This window comes from Thalassophryne amazonica, chromosome 23 (genome assembly GCF_902500255.1).
Source record: "Thalassophryne amazonica chromosome 23, fThaAma1.1, whole genome shotgun sequence".
Classification (NCBI taxonomy): Eukaryota; Metazoa; Chordata; class Actinopteri; order Batrachoidiformes; family Batrachoididae; genus Thalassophryne; species Thalassophryne amazonica.
The window spans coordinates 20,320,934-20,337,180 of NC_047125.1; the positions used below are offsets into that span (position 1 = coordinate 20,320,934).

General features: G+C 39.3%; 2 protein-coding genes across 7 annotated transcripts in view; one reads left to right on the plus strand and one right to left on the minus strand.

Moving 5' to 3' along the window:
• pcxb (pyruvate carboxylase b) overlaps nt 1–16,247 on the minus strand; it is a 501,867-nt gene that overhangs the window by 168,559 nt on the left and 317,061 nt on the right. The gene's annotated exons all lie outside the window — the stretch shown is intronic.
• Nucleotides 1–16,247, plus strand: part of LOC117505084 (leucine-rich repeat and fibronectin type-III domain-containing protein 4) — a 69,042-nt gene that overhangs the window by 42,133 nt on the left and 10,662 nt on the right. For all 4 annotated transcript variants that reach the window (XM_034164615.1, XM_034164616.1, XM_034164617.1 and 1 more), the window contains one exon: nt 141–875. In XM_034164615.1, the coding sequence (XP_034020506.1) occupies nt 141–875 (735 nt within the window). The remainder of the gene's footprint in view (nt 1–140; nt 876–16,247) is intronic.

Sequence of the window (16,247 nt, forward strand, 5' to 3'; positions counted from 1 at the left end):
ACTTAAATGAAAGAAATACCACGTTATGTACACTATCACATTAACCGGTCTAAAACGACTTGAACGATACACAAGTTCCGCTCCATAGCCAATAAAGTGAGCCCCCTCCTATGCCTTGCTAATTCCCTCTATTCTCCTAGGTATTTCTGGTCAATTCCTGAGGAGGAGTTCACCTGTGAACCACCACTTATTACCCGTCATACTCTCAAACTCTGGGTGCTGGAGGGACAAAGAGCCACGCTGAAGTGCCGAGCCCTTGGTGACCCTGACCCAGTAGTCCACTGGGTTTCACCTGATGACCGCATTGTTGCAAACACATCTCGGACAAGCTCATTCAGTAACGGAACCTTGGATATCTTAGTAACAGTTGCCAGGGATGCCGGGACATACACATGCATTGCGATCAACGCAGCGGGTGAAGCCACTGCCACTGTGGATCTTAAAATAATCCCACTGCCCCATCGGGGTGGAGCAGGTGGAAGCACAGGGAATAACAATGTGAATGCCAAGAACAACCGGAATGTAACCAATGGGATTTTACAAACAGATCCAGGCTCTTCGGATATCAGCACAGGGAAAAACGGAGGCATCAACAACGGAGCAGGACGTGGAGGAGATGTGGAGGATGGGAGGCGAGGTGGAAGCGAAGAAGATGAGTCCGATGGTGGCAGGATTTCCGAAGGGGAGAGGGTTGATGGAGGGAGCATGGAGGACAAGGAAGAGGATGAGGAAGAAGAGAGGTTGGTTGGAGTACAGGGAATTACGTCAACCTCAGCTCAGGTCCGATGGGATTTAGGTCGTTTGTCTGGAGCTTACATCGTGTGGATGTATCAGATACAATACAACTGCACCGCTGACGAGACCCTCATCTACAGGTCAGTTAAGTTTTTGTATTGGAACACGCTCTTCAAACAATAAGCATCGTGACATATATCCTGCATCGCATACATCAAGTAATTCCTGTCAACAACTCTTTCACATGCACTTCTGTCACATTCTTTTCGTCCGATCTTGTGGGCACCAAACATTCATGCAGCTTCCACAACTACAAACGCTTATCTTCTGCATGTATCTGACAATCACTTTTTTGGACAGTTCCTGCTTCCCTACAATGGTGGATGTCCCATTTTTAAGTGAAACTCCTTAAATATTTATCCGCCACAGCGTGACATTTGAGCGCTGCAGCTGTTCACCTTGGAAAGCTTAAAAGGAAGGATGCATGTGAAGACAGATGAAGGGATAGGGAGATGATGCTTGTTAATAATTTATCTCCACCCTCGTATGAAACTGAAGCCTAACAGGTCTATATTCAGTGCATATAGATGATAGTGGAGAGGGACGAAGCGTGAGGGTGAGGAACTTCTGAATGCAAAGAAAATTCCAATCAATTGAGAGAGTCAGAATGAAAGATGCCAATAAATAATATATCCAGATGTGCATCCAATGCGCCAATGCAGGAGACTGATGGGACGGTTTAAAATTGCAGAAAAACATTTCACATTTAAAGTGAAACCTACTTTGAGGTTAAGGACTAAAACATTCTGCTTGTTACCACAAATTATTTAAGACACCACTATCACTTCATGCTTCACAGTTTAACAACATTTTCAGAACATTCTAGGATAAAACTAAAATTTGAACAACTTAAGGCAAGAATTTCCTCCTCTGACACTAATTCTATGGTGTAATCTTAGAACACTGGACTCTAAATTTAGGGAGCAGAGTTTAAACCTAAAATTTGCAGCCTCATCTCTTCCAGCTATCATGATGTAGCAGTTGTATCAGTTTAGTTGGATATTTCTTAAGCATGGCACAATCACTTGAGTTTGTACATGTGTGCATACATGCGCCGTTTACGACATCCATCATGGAGGTTGACTTTTCTAACTACATCAAATTGGTTTGACGTCTTTGACATCAGAGTTATGATGCATTTTTTTAGTGCATATCACCTGATATATCACAGAATTATAAGGAAATTTTCCTGCTACACAGGCTGGAAAACAATAGAGAAAGCCTCTGCAGACATCACGGTTAAGCGAAGGGTTACAATTTGGGGTAGCATTATGAAAAATCTGCAAAATATTCAGGTGGGAGCATTTGGAATTCATAGGTCAGTAATCAGCCAAATACCAAATGGCTGGCGATGCCCAACAAAAACTTGACAATCTACCATGCTTTGCTTACTGTTCTCGCGTTGTGTGCCAACCCTCTCAATGAAGCAAGAAAAGAGGATGGTACATACTCAAAGAGAGCAAAGCAAAATCTTCCAAAAGAGAGTCTGTAACTCAAAGCTTTTCATGTAACATCAAGTGATGGATTACAAGTTGTACCCACCAAGGATTAAGTGCTGACACAGATAGTCCTGTCACTGTAAAAACGACTTGATTCTACAGAAAGGGAGGAATGAACAGCGGTGGAGGGCTGGGAAGGCAAGAGATGGATGGATGCTTGTTCAAAATGCGACAATGACTTGAACTGCACTGCACTCGAATCGTGCACACATATATTCAATGCTTACTGGCTGCGTTGGTTCTTACAGAACAGCAGTGAGCAGTAAGAAAGAGGTGGAAGGAGAGGTAGAGAGATGAGGTCACTGACATGTTTGCTTGTGCACATGATCTACTGGTGCAGAGATTTAAAGGAACAACTTTTACCATAAGTGGCGGCAGAGTACAAATTCTAGAAATGACAATATTATTCGTAATCTCTTGAGGAATAAAACTAAAAAGGAGACAATAAAAGCTCTTTTAATGATGCACTGTTAAAAATCAACTTGATACATGAAGCTGTCTTGGGGTGTAGTCCATCACCGCGAACAGTATTAACTTTATAGATTTTATTTTAAATGCACATAGCCCAGCTTTTGTTGCAGGCGAAAGTGCAAAGAAAACCTGTGACAGCTTACAAACTGCTTGTTGGAGATCCTGGCTGCACGGTCATAATGTTTACCATTATGGATTCCACCTCTCAAGATGCTTCAAGTATCAGGAAGGTAATTTAATGGTGAAAGAGAATGAAGCCAGTGGCACCCAAGACCACCAGGTAAAGGTGCCTTTATCTCATTTTCACTTTTATGGATTGGATAAAGGTTGCTAGAAATGGTACAAACATGAAAAGACCCAGCATGATAACTTGAGACATTTCTGGAGCATTTTACAGACAGTGTTAAACTGTAAATATTGAAAATACATAAACACATCTAACAATATGACAGAGAAAACAGATGGCGGGATAGTGGCACATATGAAAAGTACTCGGGAAGACTCGGGGGAGCAGAGGAAGATGGAAACAAGGATGACTGGAAAAGAATCCTGAAGGGAAGTCCAATAATAGTGCAAGTGATGGATAGAGGTGGAGGCAACGGAGAAGAAGAATGGGCGAATTCAGGGACCGGAATGAGGCCTTTGAGATGTTCTGGTGGGGGGTACTAGAAGATGGGTTCTACCTAAACAACCTTCAGCATGAGAGGAATGACAGTGAGGTAAGGGAGAAGCAGAGCCAAATTCTCACAGAAAATTACGGAAGAAAATGGGAGTAGGGGTGGGGGAGCGGTGGCAAAGGGACGGGAGAATTTTAGGAGTACACACAAAAATTAACCAGAGACAAAGAAGGTGAACCCACTGAGAAATAGGAGGAGGGGCAGACACAAAACTGGGCTAACACCGACAGAAAATAATCCTTAAATACATGAGATAATATGCCACAAGGGAGCGGAGGAAAAAGAGGAAACAGAGGTGAGGTTGTTTATCTCAAGCCTCTGTGCCGCAGCAAGGGCCAGAAGGATAAAAGGACGGAGGTAAAAAGCCATCCCATTAAAATGCCACAGCCAGAAACAAGTGCAGATTGTGCACAGTCCCATGATGCATTTGTGGCAATTACACACGGAGAACTAATTAAATGATTGGATTGAATCGACTGAATGAGATCTCAGCTCCATGGCTGATCAGCTGCCTTAATTCCTCCACAGACGTCTCATAATAGGGAAGCTGACTGGCTAGACTGCTACAGAATACAGCTTTAATGCCCTTTGAATGTTGAGTTTAAGGACCATGAATCTGGAAGTTCAGAATCGTTGGTACATATATGGAAGAAAAATAAAATCTACTACTACCACAGCTGAATCACCTCCAACTCTACCCAATATCCCTCAGCTTTCGGGAGTTTTGTTGGCATTTTTTGATTCAAAGTCACAATAAATTGATAAGTGGCCTAAAGCGTCTCACAAGATTTCATTACTGGAGTTCCTTATAAATTATACTTTTTCCAATGATCAGTTTCTATTAATTGCAGCCCGAAAACACAGCAAATCAATTCAAGCAAAATTATAAAAAGTATATCTGCAAACATAAAATCGAGCATATAAAAACATCAAGTCAAATCCACAATTACTTCTAAATTTACAAATTGTTAAATCTCTGTTTTGGGTCACGACAAAAAATTCCAGTGTAGATAAATGCTTGCCAAATATATTCACTGCAGGTCTATTTTAGTAGACTGCATTAAATTACACACCTGCTTTAGATATTATTCCACTCCGTGTAACTTCCACTCCCAGAGAGCCTGCCTTCTGAAGACAAATGTGAGCCACCAGTTTAATGTAGAGCTAATACAAGTGCTGCATCAACAGAGGCGAACGCTCACCTGTGCAGTGCAAGACCACAAAAACACTGACAGCCACGCCAAGAAGCAAAACAGGTAAGTCAGAAAGAGCAAAGACAACCATCATCAGTGGAGAGTTCCTGGAATCCAGTGAGAAAAGAGTTCAGAACTCCACAGTTTTACCAAAAGCAGTCACACCAACATAACAGTAGGAGGAGAAATGTCTCACGAGGAAAGAGCAATATAGAGGCTATCATTAAAAGCTAAAATAAGATATAAACTGCATTAGAAGGAAGATCAAAACGGGGCAAGATGTCTGACAGCTTTGAAAGAGAAAGCAAGGAAAGGGTCTCAGAGGACAGACAGAGAAATTGGAAGAAACAACATCTGAAAATAAGTATACCACAGCGCACTGATGGACATCCAGTATAGATTTCTACACCATGCCAATCACAGCACCGTGTCAGTTCAGAACACAGAGGAGAATCAATTAAAGAGTTCAACATAAACACAGGAGCTGTGAATGGATTGTCAGACCATTGTTCATTTATGGCAGGTAGAAGAAACGCAACAAAGATGGTCAAAAATGGGAAGAAAGCAAAAATAGTGGGTCTACGGGGAAAAAGGTATCGGACAGATGACAAAAAGTGAGCGACTACAATGTGTGGCTGCTGCAATTAATAATTCTTAAAGGTCAGCTACACGCACAGCAACACCAGATTCCATTTTAGCAAGACGCATCTAACTCTGATAGCGCCTCTGACAGCAGCAAGTGGGACGCCGGCCGCACAGCGTGCTCACCTCCATCAACCTTAACCACCCTGATACAGCCAGTAAGCACCCGGCCTGGGGGCCTAATGACGGCGTAACAGCATCACGCTTTGATCTGTTCGCAGGAATGCTCTCCTTGACCTGCTGATGCAACATGGTGTTAAGATATTCTGAAAAAGCAATACTATAACCAAGGAATTACCAAGGTTCCCGAAAAACAGTCACGGCATTGTCATTTTTGTGCAGCCCACACGCGGGTACAGCGTATAAGAAGAAAAAAAAAACAACCAAAAAACAAAAAGGACTGCTCGTCAATGCTAATTAGGCAGCGTTTATAAAATGACCTTGTGGTACCATCTGTTAAAAATGTGCAATTTCATTTCTTTTCATGAAGGTGACAGCGAGGGTGGAGAAAAGAATGAACAGTTACGCAATCAGAAATCATTTACTGAACTAAATATCAATGAACAAATCCAGTGAGTCTCTGAAGTTTAAATCAAAAGGATTCAATACAACCCCAGCAAGAAAATACGGATGATGTTCTCAAGATGTGTGAATATACAAGCATCAGTTGAGAAACATTCAAATCAGAAAGGTTTAATGTGATTTCCTTAAATGGGATTTTTTTTTTTTAAAGTACACTAATATTCAATCCCCATTTAATATAAATTTTTTAAAGCACTTACTATGCTTCAGGGCTATGGAATTATATTAAAAGACAAATAATCCTCTGGGAAATCTAAAATGATGCTTAATTTGCTTCAGATTTAATACAGAGTGCGGTGCAATGATTCTGACTGCATTTAATTGAAAAATAACTTTTGAAGATAATAAAAAGCTGCTAACATGTAATGTGCACAAAACTGAAAAAGATGTGACCATTTATTACATGAAAGTATGTAGCATTTATGGGCGTTTATTAGCAGAAATGGGAAATAGCATTCTTAACCATCCACAGCACCTGCAAACGTGAAGAAGCGTGTTTTCAAAAGTTTAGGATAAGCCATTCATATTGATATGGGAGCAAACCCCCTCATGAAAGCCACCAGAGTGACATAGTTGCCCAAAAGGGACATATGTAACTCAATTGATAGCATTCAGAGGAGTGGCCTACAAATAGTAGAAAAAAGAAGAGTTGTCAGTGGTGGGTCTGCTGTAGCCAAATGCAGGCCAGTATGTTTGAGGACCCTCATTTTTGTGACATGGAGGATCCTACATATTAATAAAGTTGTCATTTCACTTTGATGGGATTGCAGAGTTGATCCATGCAGGGTAATGATGATTGCCTTGAATATGCAAGAAGGTAACTCGACAACCCAATGACTTCTGAAAGATTCTTGAATTGGAATCATAAGGAACCACTCCCATCATGGGTTTGTCGCTGCTACGGATTTTGACAATCTTGACCGTGCAACTGCCATTTTGGATTCTTTCAAATACCCACCCAATTTTCAGAAGAATGTGATGCCTTCTGTGTTCACATTTAAGCTAAGTGATCAATGGATTGTATGACAAGACAACAAACTCATTTATCAACCAACACGTTTTAGGAAATAGTCCTGGAGTCTTCCAGAATGACTGACCGAGGTCCTGGATTTCAATCCCATTGAAAGTCTTTGCTGGTGAGATTTAAAGACAACAGTGGCAACATAGAAACCAAACAAAGGCAGAGACCCAAGAAAACTAGACAATAGAAGCAATGCATTCCGATTCCAATACAGACAGACATCTCCAATACGGGAGCCACGAATAATAACAACAACAACAACAATAATAATAATAATAACTTTTATTCAAAGCATTGATAAACTCAACATTAAAATGTGAATTATACACTTGACCATTTTCTAAGACTTAAATTGATGCATTTTCAATAAATATATCCCCAATTGTACAAGAACCCAAATACGGCAAACATAAAGACCACAATGAACACTTAACTTTTAAAGGCTTTTGTAGTGAAAGTCTTTTGTGTGTGCTGGCAGGAGTATGAGGGTTGCGACAATCTTTACAATTTTGTGTAAGTCACAACAGAGTTCACATTCATGCCCCGGATTCAAAGTGACAGGTTTGACATGGAATTTAATGGGAAATGAAGCTGGCATTGGAGAGGGAATGGTGCAGCGATTAGAAATAATTACTTTAATGACTGTGCTGTGTCAGAAATAGGATGCAGAGTTAAAAAGGACACAGTAAGAGTTTGAGAAATATTGGAAAAATAAGAAAATAATAAAAGCCCAATGGGAGATTGGGTTTCAAAAGAAGGAAACAAATGACTTCAACGTGAAAATTGAAAATTAGGTGTGTGGCAGTGATGCTATTTAAAAAGATATGTGTGGCTACACGAAAAAAAAGATGTATACAATATTATTTTCCCCCGCAAACAAAGGAATTATTTTAGTGTGATAAGAGTCGGGTAACACTTTGAAAAATGATACCATTCACGCAGAAGCATGGATACATCGGATACATCCAGGTGCAGGGAGTGATGTAACGACGGAAGGTATGCAGAGACAAAGCCGGAGCGAAGCAGGAAGGAAGGAAGAGAGCGGGCCGACGGTAACCAAAAGGAAGGAAGGTGTGAAGGGATAAAGAGAAACAGAGGAAGGGGACAAAACCGGCGTGACAGTTTTTACCCATGGGGAAGATTTAATTAAGTGTTAAACAACTACGTCAATACGCATGTCAACTCGCATCAGAGGCAATGAGGAAGGAAGGAAACGAGAAGGGTCAGCAGTCAATGCATACATCAGGTTACAGGGGAAGACGGATTGTAGAGGATACAGAGAAAGGGAGAGGGGATAAAAGCCTCTTTAATATCACTGGGTACATTACAGAAAATCTACCCGGCAACAGCAGAGATTTGGCTTTTCCAAGCAAGATTTTGTCAAAGAGAATTTCAGTATTAGTCCGTTCTGACATGTTTGGGATACATGTTTGGGAAATCATGTGATTGGCAACAATTATAAACAAAATCAACAGAGTAACATTATAATGATATTTGTACAATTTGTCATGACACACTTAACTTTTAAGAGGCCATCTTTAAGAAAATGCTCATTGCATTTAGAGTTAGCACATCACTAACATCCATGTCAACAATAGTAACTAGTTACAGTCAACTGCAGTTGCATCATCCACAGTTAGCATGACTGCTTACACTAGCTGGAGCTATCCCTTCATCTAAAGGCTCACTCATGCTCAACATTAAATTGGGACACGGACAGTCTTCTGTCTGTACTCTGCATTAATTTTATTTGTATTTGCGTCCGTTTCCTAAAGCCTTTGGAATACAAAAGAAATTGAGCAGTACCACCACTCGCAGTTACCAATGGCAGAATATTTGATAGAGTTTTATCTATAGGTCTCGTCTCCCGCTGGAACTTTACAGGAGCAGCTCCATAATCAGCCATCTTGGCCACTTTGTGGTGGACCCACTGGAATCATGCAGTGGCCTAATAATTCCGTGACAATTTTAATCACAATGTAAATTCTGAGCGTGCACAGAAACAGTGAACCAATCAGCTTCAAGCCCTGCTCAACAGGTTGTCAGGGCCTTATAGGAGTACCTATCCTGGAGCAGTGAGTTATCTCAGCTCCGAGAAATAACCTTTCAGAGGCAGCCCTGCGGTGGAGACGTGCAAAGGTGTCAGACCCCCTAAAATACCCCCCAAGTGGAAACTTGCTTTATACAACCCCTGGCAAAAACTATGGAATCACCGGCCTCGGAGGATGTTCATTCAGTTGTTTAATTTTGTAGAAAAAAAGCAGATCACAGACATGACACAAAACTAAAGTCATTTCAAATGGCAACTTTCTGGCTTTAAGAAACACTATAAGAAATCAAGAAAAAAGATTGTGGCAGTCAGTAACTGTTACTTTTTTAGACCAAGCAGAGGAAAAAAAATATGGAATCACTCAATTCTGAGGAAAAAATTATGGAATCACCCTGTAAATTTTCATCCCCAAAACTAACACCTGCATCAAATCACATCTGCTCGTTGATATTGACCCTATGCCATGACATTGACCCTATGTGTCTTTTTGCAAGGAATGTTTTCACAGTTTTTGCTCTATGGCAAGATGCATTATCATCTTGAAAAATGATTTCATCATCCCCAAACATCCTTTCAATTGTCCAAAATATCAACGTAAACTTGTGCATTTATTGATGATGTAATGACAGCCATCTCCCCAGTGCCTTTACCTGACATGCAGCCCCATATCATCAATGACTGTGGAAATTTACATGTTCTCTTCAGGCAGTCATCTTTATAAATCCCATTGGAACGGCACCAAACAAAAGTTCCAGCATCATCACCTTGCCCAATGCAGATTCGAGATTCATCACTGAATATGACTTTCATCCAGTCATCCACAGTCCACGATTGCTTTTCCTTAGCCCATTGTAACCTTGTTTTTTTCTGTTTAGGTGTTAATGATGGCTTTCGTTTAGCTTTTCTGTATGTAAATCCCATTTCCTTTAGGCGGTTTCTTACAGTTCGGTGACAGACGTTGACTCCAGTTTCCTCCCATTCGTTCCTCATTTGTTTTGTTGTGCACTTTTCAATTTTTGAGACATATTGCTTTAAGTTTTCTGTCTTGACGCTTTGATGTCTTCCTTGGTCTACCAGTATGTTTGCCTTTAACAACCTTCCCATGTTTGTATTTGGTCCAGAGTTTAGACACAGCTGACTGAACAACCAACATCTTTTGCAACATTGCATGATGATTTACCCTCTTTTAAGAGTTTGATAATCCTCTCCTTTGTTTCAATTGACATCTCTCGTGTTGGAGCCATGATTCATGTCAGTCCACTCAGTGCAACAGCTCTCCAAGGTGTGATCACTCCTTTTTAGATGCAGACTAACGAGCAGATCTGATTTGATGCAGGTGTTAGTTTTGGGGATGAAAATTTACAGGGTGATTCCATAATTTATTCCTCAGAATTGAGTGATTCCATATTTTTTTCCTCTGCTTGGTCTAAAAAAGTAACCGTTACTGACTGCCACAATCTTTTTTTCTTGATTTCTTATAGTGTTTCTTAAAGCCAGAAAGTTGCCATTTGAAATGACTTTAGTTTTGTGTCATGTCTGTGATCTGCTTTTTTTCTACAAAATTAAACAACTGAATGAACATCCTCTGAGGCCGGTGATTCCATAATTTTTGCCAGGGGTTGTATAATCTTGTCGGAAAGCCTTTAATAACCACACAGACCACCTCTGTCAACAGCTCTGCCTATACTTTTCTTTTTTGCAATAAAAACATAATGACTTCTTCAACGGACACCATGTCTGATGTTGTCAAGAACATTCAAGGCTGTATGTAGTGCACTCTAGTGGATGTTTTGCTGACATATTGAAGTCAGAGGGGACTAATGGTTGCACCGTATGTAAATGGGGCTTAAATGAGCCTCACCACTGCTCGGCATTCGTCAGAACACTTGATAGTGATGCAAAGTCAAGTATGAATAAGGGGATGATCCAAATCTGGAATCACTGTGTCCATGTGAGTAGTGTGTCTTATCCCTACAAAATGCCAGAACAGAATTGTGCAAGAAACCAGAGCACGTATGACTGTTGGCGCAAATGGGAAAGAACCAAAATTCACAGGCTACATTAACGTAAGAGCATTTAAAAGTCAAAAAGGAAGGGAAAAGGACAAAAAGAGAGAAGGAGGTCAAAAAAGGAAAAACAATCTGGCAGCATGGCAAAATCTAGGCAAATGAGAAAACCAAGTGATAAGGCTAGATTAGAAAAAGCCAAAACAGCCAAGGAGGGATGAAGCAAAATCCAGAGCATGAAACAAAATCCAGAGCAAAGTAGAATGAAAGACTGACAGAAAGACAGATCAAGGAAAACTGAAGAAGAGAGCCAACAAAATTGAGGGCGACAGCCAAGGAGACAGTAAACAGTCCAATGAATCAAGACCAAAAATTGGGGAAACAGTAAATGAACAGAATGACATGGCAAGGAAAAAGAAGAGGGCACTATAGATGTCAGCCAGAATGGGAGATAATTGCTTTGTTGCTCGCTCGCTCTCATCATGTCTGCTGTCAGACCACCAGATATCGCAACGCACTGAGGCAAGTGGAAGAGAGCGATGAGAAAAGGAGGGCAAGATTAGACCAGATTTATCCCTCTGTCATCACCCGTTCCTTTTCCTTCTTTCCCTCTTGTGTGCAATAATAATTACTCGTTTCTGTGTCACTGGCTTGAACAAAGGGCTCTCGTCTTTCCCGGTATCCCCGTGCATCTGCGTGCACGCACGCCTTTGCAGGGTTTAGCCATAATTAGAAGCTCAGACACATGAGGGTATGGCGGGTGACGGCAAAATACAGCAATGTAATGAGGACAGCACCACTGCTACCGTGGCTAGCCGATCAGCTCACTGCATTCCTTCATTGCAGAATTAAAGGTGAAATATCTTGAATGGACGTGCTGTAACGCTATACATGACAACGGTCTTGTCGATATGGTTAAGAAAAAAGTGCGATGTGGGGACTGCACACAAAAGATCAATGTGCAAATCAAAGTTAATGAGACATCTCTACAAACGTAAGTGAATTTATCTGCCTGTGCAAGACGCTGTCATGATGGCAAAATTCAACGGGAGCGGGGATTTGAAATTTTCAGGGGTGGGGAGTACATGGAGACTAAGCAGGGAGGAGGACAAACAGGATAGGAGAGACATGACCTTGGATGCTAAATGATGGTACATAGTTAGCTTTGGCTAATAGAGACATAAAACTTCTTTACCTATCTATCGACCTTTTCCCCACGTTTTGGGTGGGGTCGATAAGAGCCCATGGTCGACCGCCTCAAGGTTGACTAAGATTGTAAGGGTTCCGTTTTGAATGCCTTGCACAAGGACAGTTCGACACTAAGCGGCAACGTAAGACTGATCCTAACAACCCTTCAGCTCACAGAGAATCCACTCTGAGCTATAGTTACACTAACAATCAAGGAAAATATAATAAATTTTGTTGTATATTAGAAAGTCATTTTGAGCTGCATTTTAATGTTGGTTCACTACAAAATGTCAAATTTTATGACATGTATAAACAAAGAAAAGTTCAAATAGAAATAATAAAGTCAATCTTAAGATTCCATTTTAGGGTTTTACACATAGGCTGTAGTTAGCAACAGGATATTGATTCTAATCGTATATCACGCATTTTTTTTGTGTTTCTGTTGGATATCAAGATAAACATGATGAACTTTTAAATACTATATCACATCCTTAGAAAAAGTGAATGTGACACTTTAAAAAGTAGTGCATTTAATACATTCATATTTATTGCAAACTATATCCACTATAATGAATTTAAAATATTTAAGTTCAAATAAATGCTTCATATCTTTAGAATATGTAAATGTCAAAGTAAAAATTTTGTATGTTAATATTACACCTTTTTTGTTTATTATGAAAGTAAACCTAAAAACATTTAAGTATCGTTTTATTATATGCAAACATAGCACATTAAAATACAATTAGCACAAATAAACTATTTTAAAACTTATGATTCAGTAATATGGACAAGAAACGTAGGCCAAAAACACAATTTAAGTACAGAAATAACACAATCACATTTAAACAAGTTTTAATACATTGAAATATACAAACAGAAACATAAATACATATAAATATAGACATAATGTTACAAAGCAGCTCAGCGGTCAGGTAAAACAAAATGATATAAGAATATCATTACTCATTTTGGTAAAGGGAGGCTGAGCAATTACAAAGTAATGAAATGGCAGACATTTAAGTGGAGATAAAAACGAGAGTTAAATGGAGAAAATATTCATGAAAGATGGCTGGAAAGGAATGAGGATAGATTGAGAAATAGAAGATTGGAAAAGGCACTGAAAAGATGACAGAGGGTGAATAAAACTAGACTGAATGGTGACATTCCAACAAATTGATTCAAAGTTTCACTCAAAGTACGCAGTAAAATATAAGCGTGACGGGGCTGATATGCATTCTAAAAGCTGCATTCCTGTTTATCATACGGGACATGAAAAATGATACAAAAGAATGAAAATAATACTTTTCTTTGGGGGAATACGGTTTGCTCATTTCCATAAATGAAGCTGCAGTGTAGATAATATTATTTTTAGAGACTGGGTAGCGTAGCAGTTAAGTGGAAAGAAAAGATACCAGTTGCTGGTATTAATCTGACGGGGAATCAAAGAAAATCCATTTAAATATAGCCTTTGTTATGGATAAGCAGACTCCCCACAGTGGTGGTCAAACCTCTCTGCCTCATGGGATCTATCAATTATACACAAAGACACTGGATGAACTGAAACCGCTATAATAATATTTCAGGGCCTTTTATGAGCCTATAATATGACTGAGGCTTTTTATTCAGAAACGGAGGATGGAATGGCATTAGGAGCGTCGCTTTCTGCATATTTCATGTCAGAAATCTGATTGAAAGCCTGCTGTAATATTGGACTTTACAGCAGCGATTCGATCCCCGACGACAGGCTTTCATTTTCAGACTCCATTCTTTAGTTATAAAGGCTCGGTTTGATTTCACTTCTTAAAATTCTTCACTCCATCAAAGTACTAACTCATAACTTTCATTCTGCCATATTCATTCTTAATTTTACTCGTCATATCAGGGTTTTTTTTTTGGCAGTGCACCAAGTCATTCTGACACATGAAGTAGACACTGAGATTTTGTTGCTCATTATTCATAAGCTTTGGCAAAAGCCAAAGCATGTACCCAGTGGAATACAGCGAGTGAATGAATAGACAGATGAATGAATCCATCCCCTTCACATTGTTAACGCAATTACTCAAAAACAATAAAAGCTCTCATCCTGAAAGTTGGCCAGTCACTATAGGATGATACGATGCAACAGTGCCAGGGCAACCCAGTTCAGGGGTATAGAAGAACCATAGAACCCAGTGCACAAATCACAAGTGCATGTCCATCTGTGCAGAGAAAGAAAATGTGGAGTTTAACATGGATTGCAGTGCTACACAGATTGTCACATGATACTGTGTGCATGCAAGATACAATTTCTCACGTTTGACTAGTTTGTGCTCAGTAAGCATCAACCAAATTCCCAAATGTGCACAGAAAATTGATAAAGTAATAACAGTTGTGATATTTGTTATTGTTCTGTCTTAATGTGGATAATAACAAACATGGGAATACATTTATTGAGCACAGAACGGTTTCAGTCAGAGACAAAAGTGCATGTGAGCCAACAATTTGCCTTTGTGCTATCCAAATGTTTATGTCATGCAGAAGAATGAATCAAACAGCGGGAATTATCTGCAAATCCTGCAATGCAGTGGCATTTCTTTTGTACAAATTCTTTTTTCTTTCTTGCTCTCTAAAATCCGATCCTTCATGTGTGTATCGATAACACTGGCAGAGGGTGAACGTGCATGTGTGCCGTTTAGCCTGCGCACCCTCACTGCTTGTAATAACTATGTAATGCCATGCAATGCGACTTATGATGTAATACAGCAAATATGACCGCATCTTGAACATGTTTGAGCTGCTACGCTGCAGTGGTGTCAAAAGTACACACATTTGTTACTTAAGTAGAAGTATAGATACTGCAGTTTAAAAACACTCTGGTAAAAGTTGAAGTATCAACTTGACCTCTTTACTCAAGTAAAAGTGAAAAAGTATGTGCTCCAAAACCTACTTAAAGTATAAAAGTATAAAGTAACCTTTAAAAAAAAAAAAAGGTAGATGCCACTATATGAACTGAAAGCTTAATTTAAAAACTGATTCGTTCTACATGTGGCCCAAGACCCAAAACCCAAAATTACCCCCCAACACCACCTGCACGAAAATGTTTCAATTCTAGAAGCTCTGAAATGCAATCTGGGACTATTCCAGACAATAAACTGCAGTGAGTGCAGCATCCATTTAGTGAAGGAAAAAAAAAAAAACTTTCCTTATTCAAATTCATTCCAGTAGTATTCTGCTCTTACAAGGATGCAGCAGTTTTCTAGTTTGGCAGATAGTTCTGGAGAAAATCACTGAAGAAATTAACAAATTGAAAATATGGTTTGACCGAAACAGTCATTAAATAAGACAGGGAAGAAGTGGAGGTGTAAGAGTCACTAGGTGTTCACAGGAAACACTTATTTATGTATGTATGTATTTATTTATGTATGTTCATTGTTAGTTGCTTTTATATTTTCTGTTGTGTTTCTATTCAGGTTCTTTTTGCCTTTTTCTTTAACATTGTATATAATAATCAGATTATTAATATATAAACAAAAATAAATTGAAGAAATATTACAATTTGAAAACAAATGCACCCGAACGTGATGACAGCTGCAACTGCTTAATGCTAAGTTTTAACATTGAAAATGCCATAGACATGCTAACGCGTTAGCGTCGCTCCCGTTTTTAAGTTATAAAATACATCTATCAACTGTTTCAGAAGACCATAACAGGTCGGTTTAACATAGAAAAGGTAAATAATACTCACAGAAGTATGCTCTTTAGGGTTTTAGCGGGGAAAAATTAAGCGAAAGAAAGAATAAACAAAGCAATAGGTCGAAGCATTACTTCAATCTGCGAACCACTGCTTCGACTGGTTCACGGTTCAAAGCAAAGCCGTGCTGCAGAAAAGTTGATTACAGGCGCACATGACGTGAAATGTATATATATATATATATATATATATATAAAACATTAAACTGAAGCCAAGAGTAACGAGGCTGTTTGTTTTAAAAATGTAAGGAATAGAAAGTACAGATACTTGTGTGAAAATGTAATGAGTAGAAGTCAGAAGTAGGCAGAAAAATAAGTAATGGAGTAAAGTATAGATACCTAAAAAGTGTACTTAAGTACAGTAACGAAGTATTTGTACTTCGTTACTTGACAC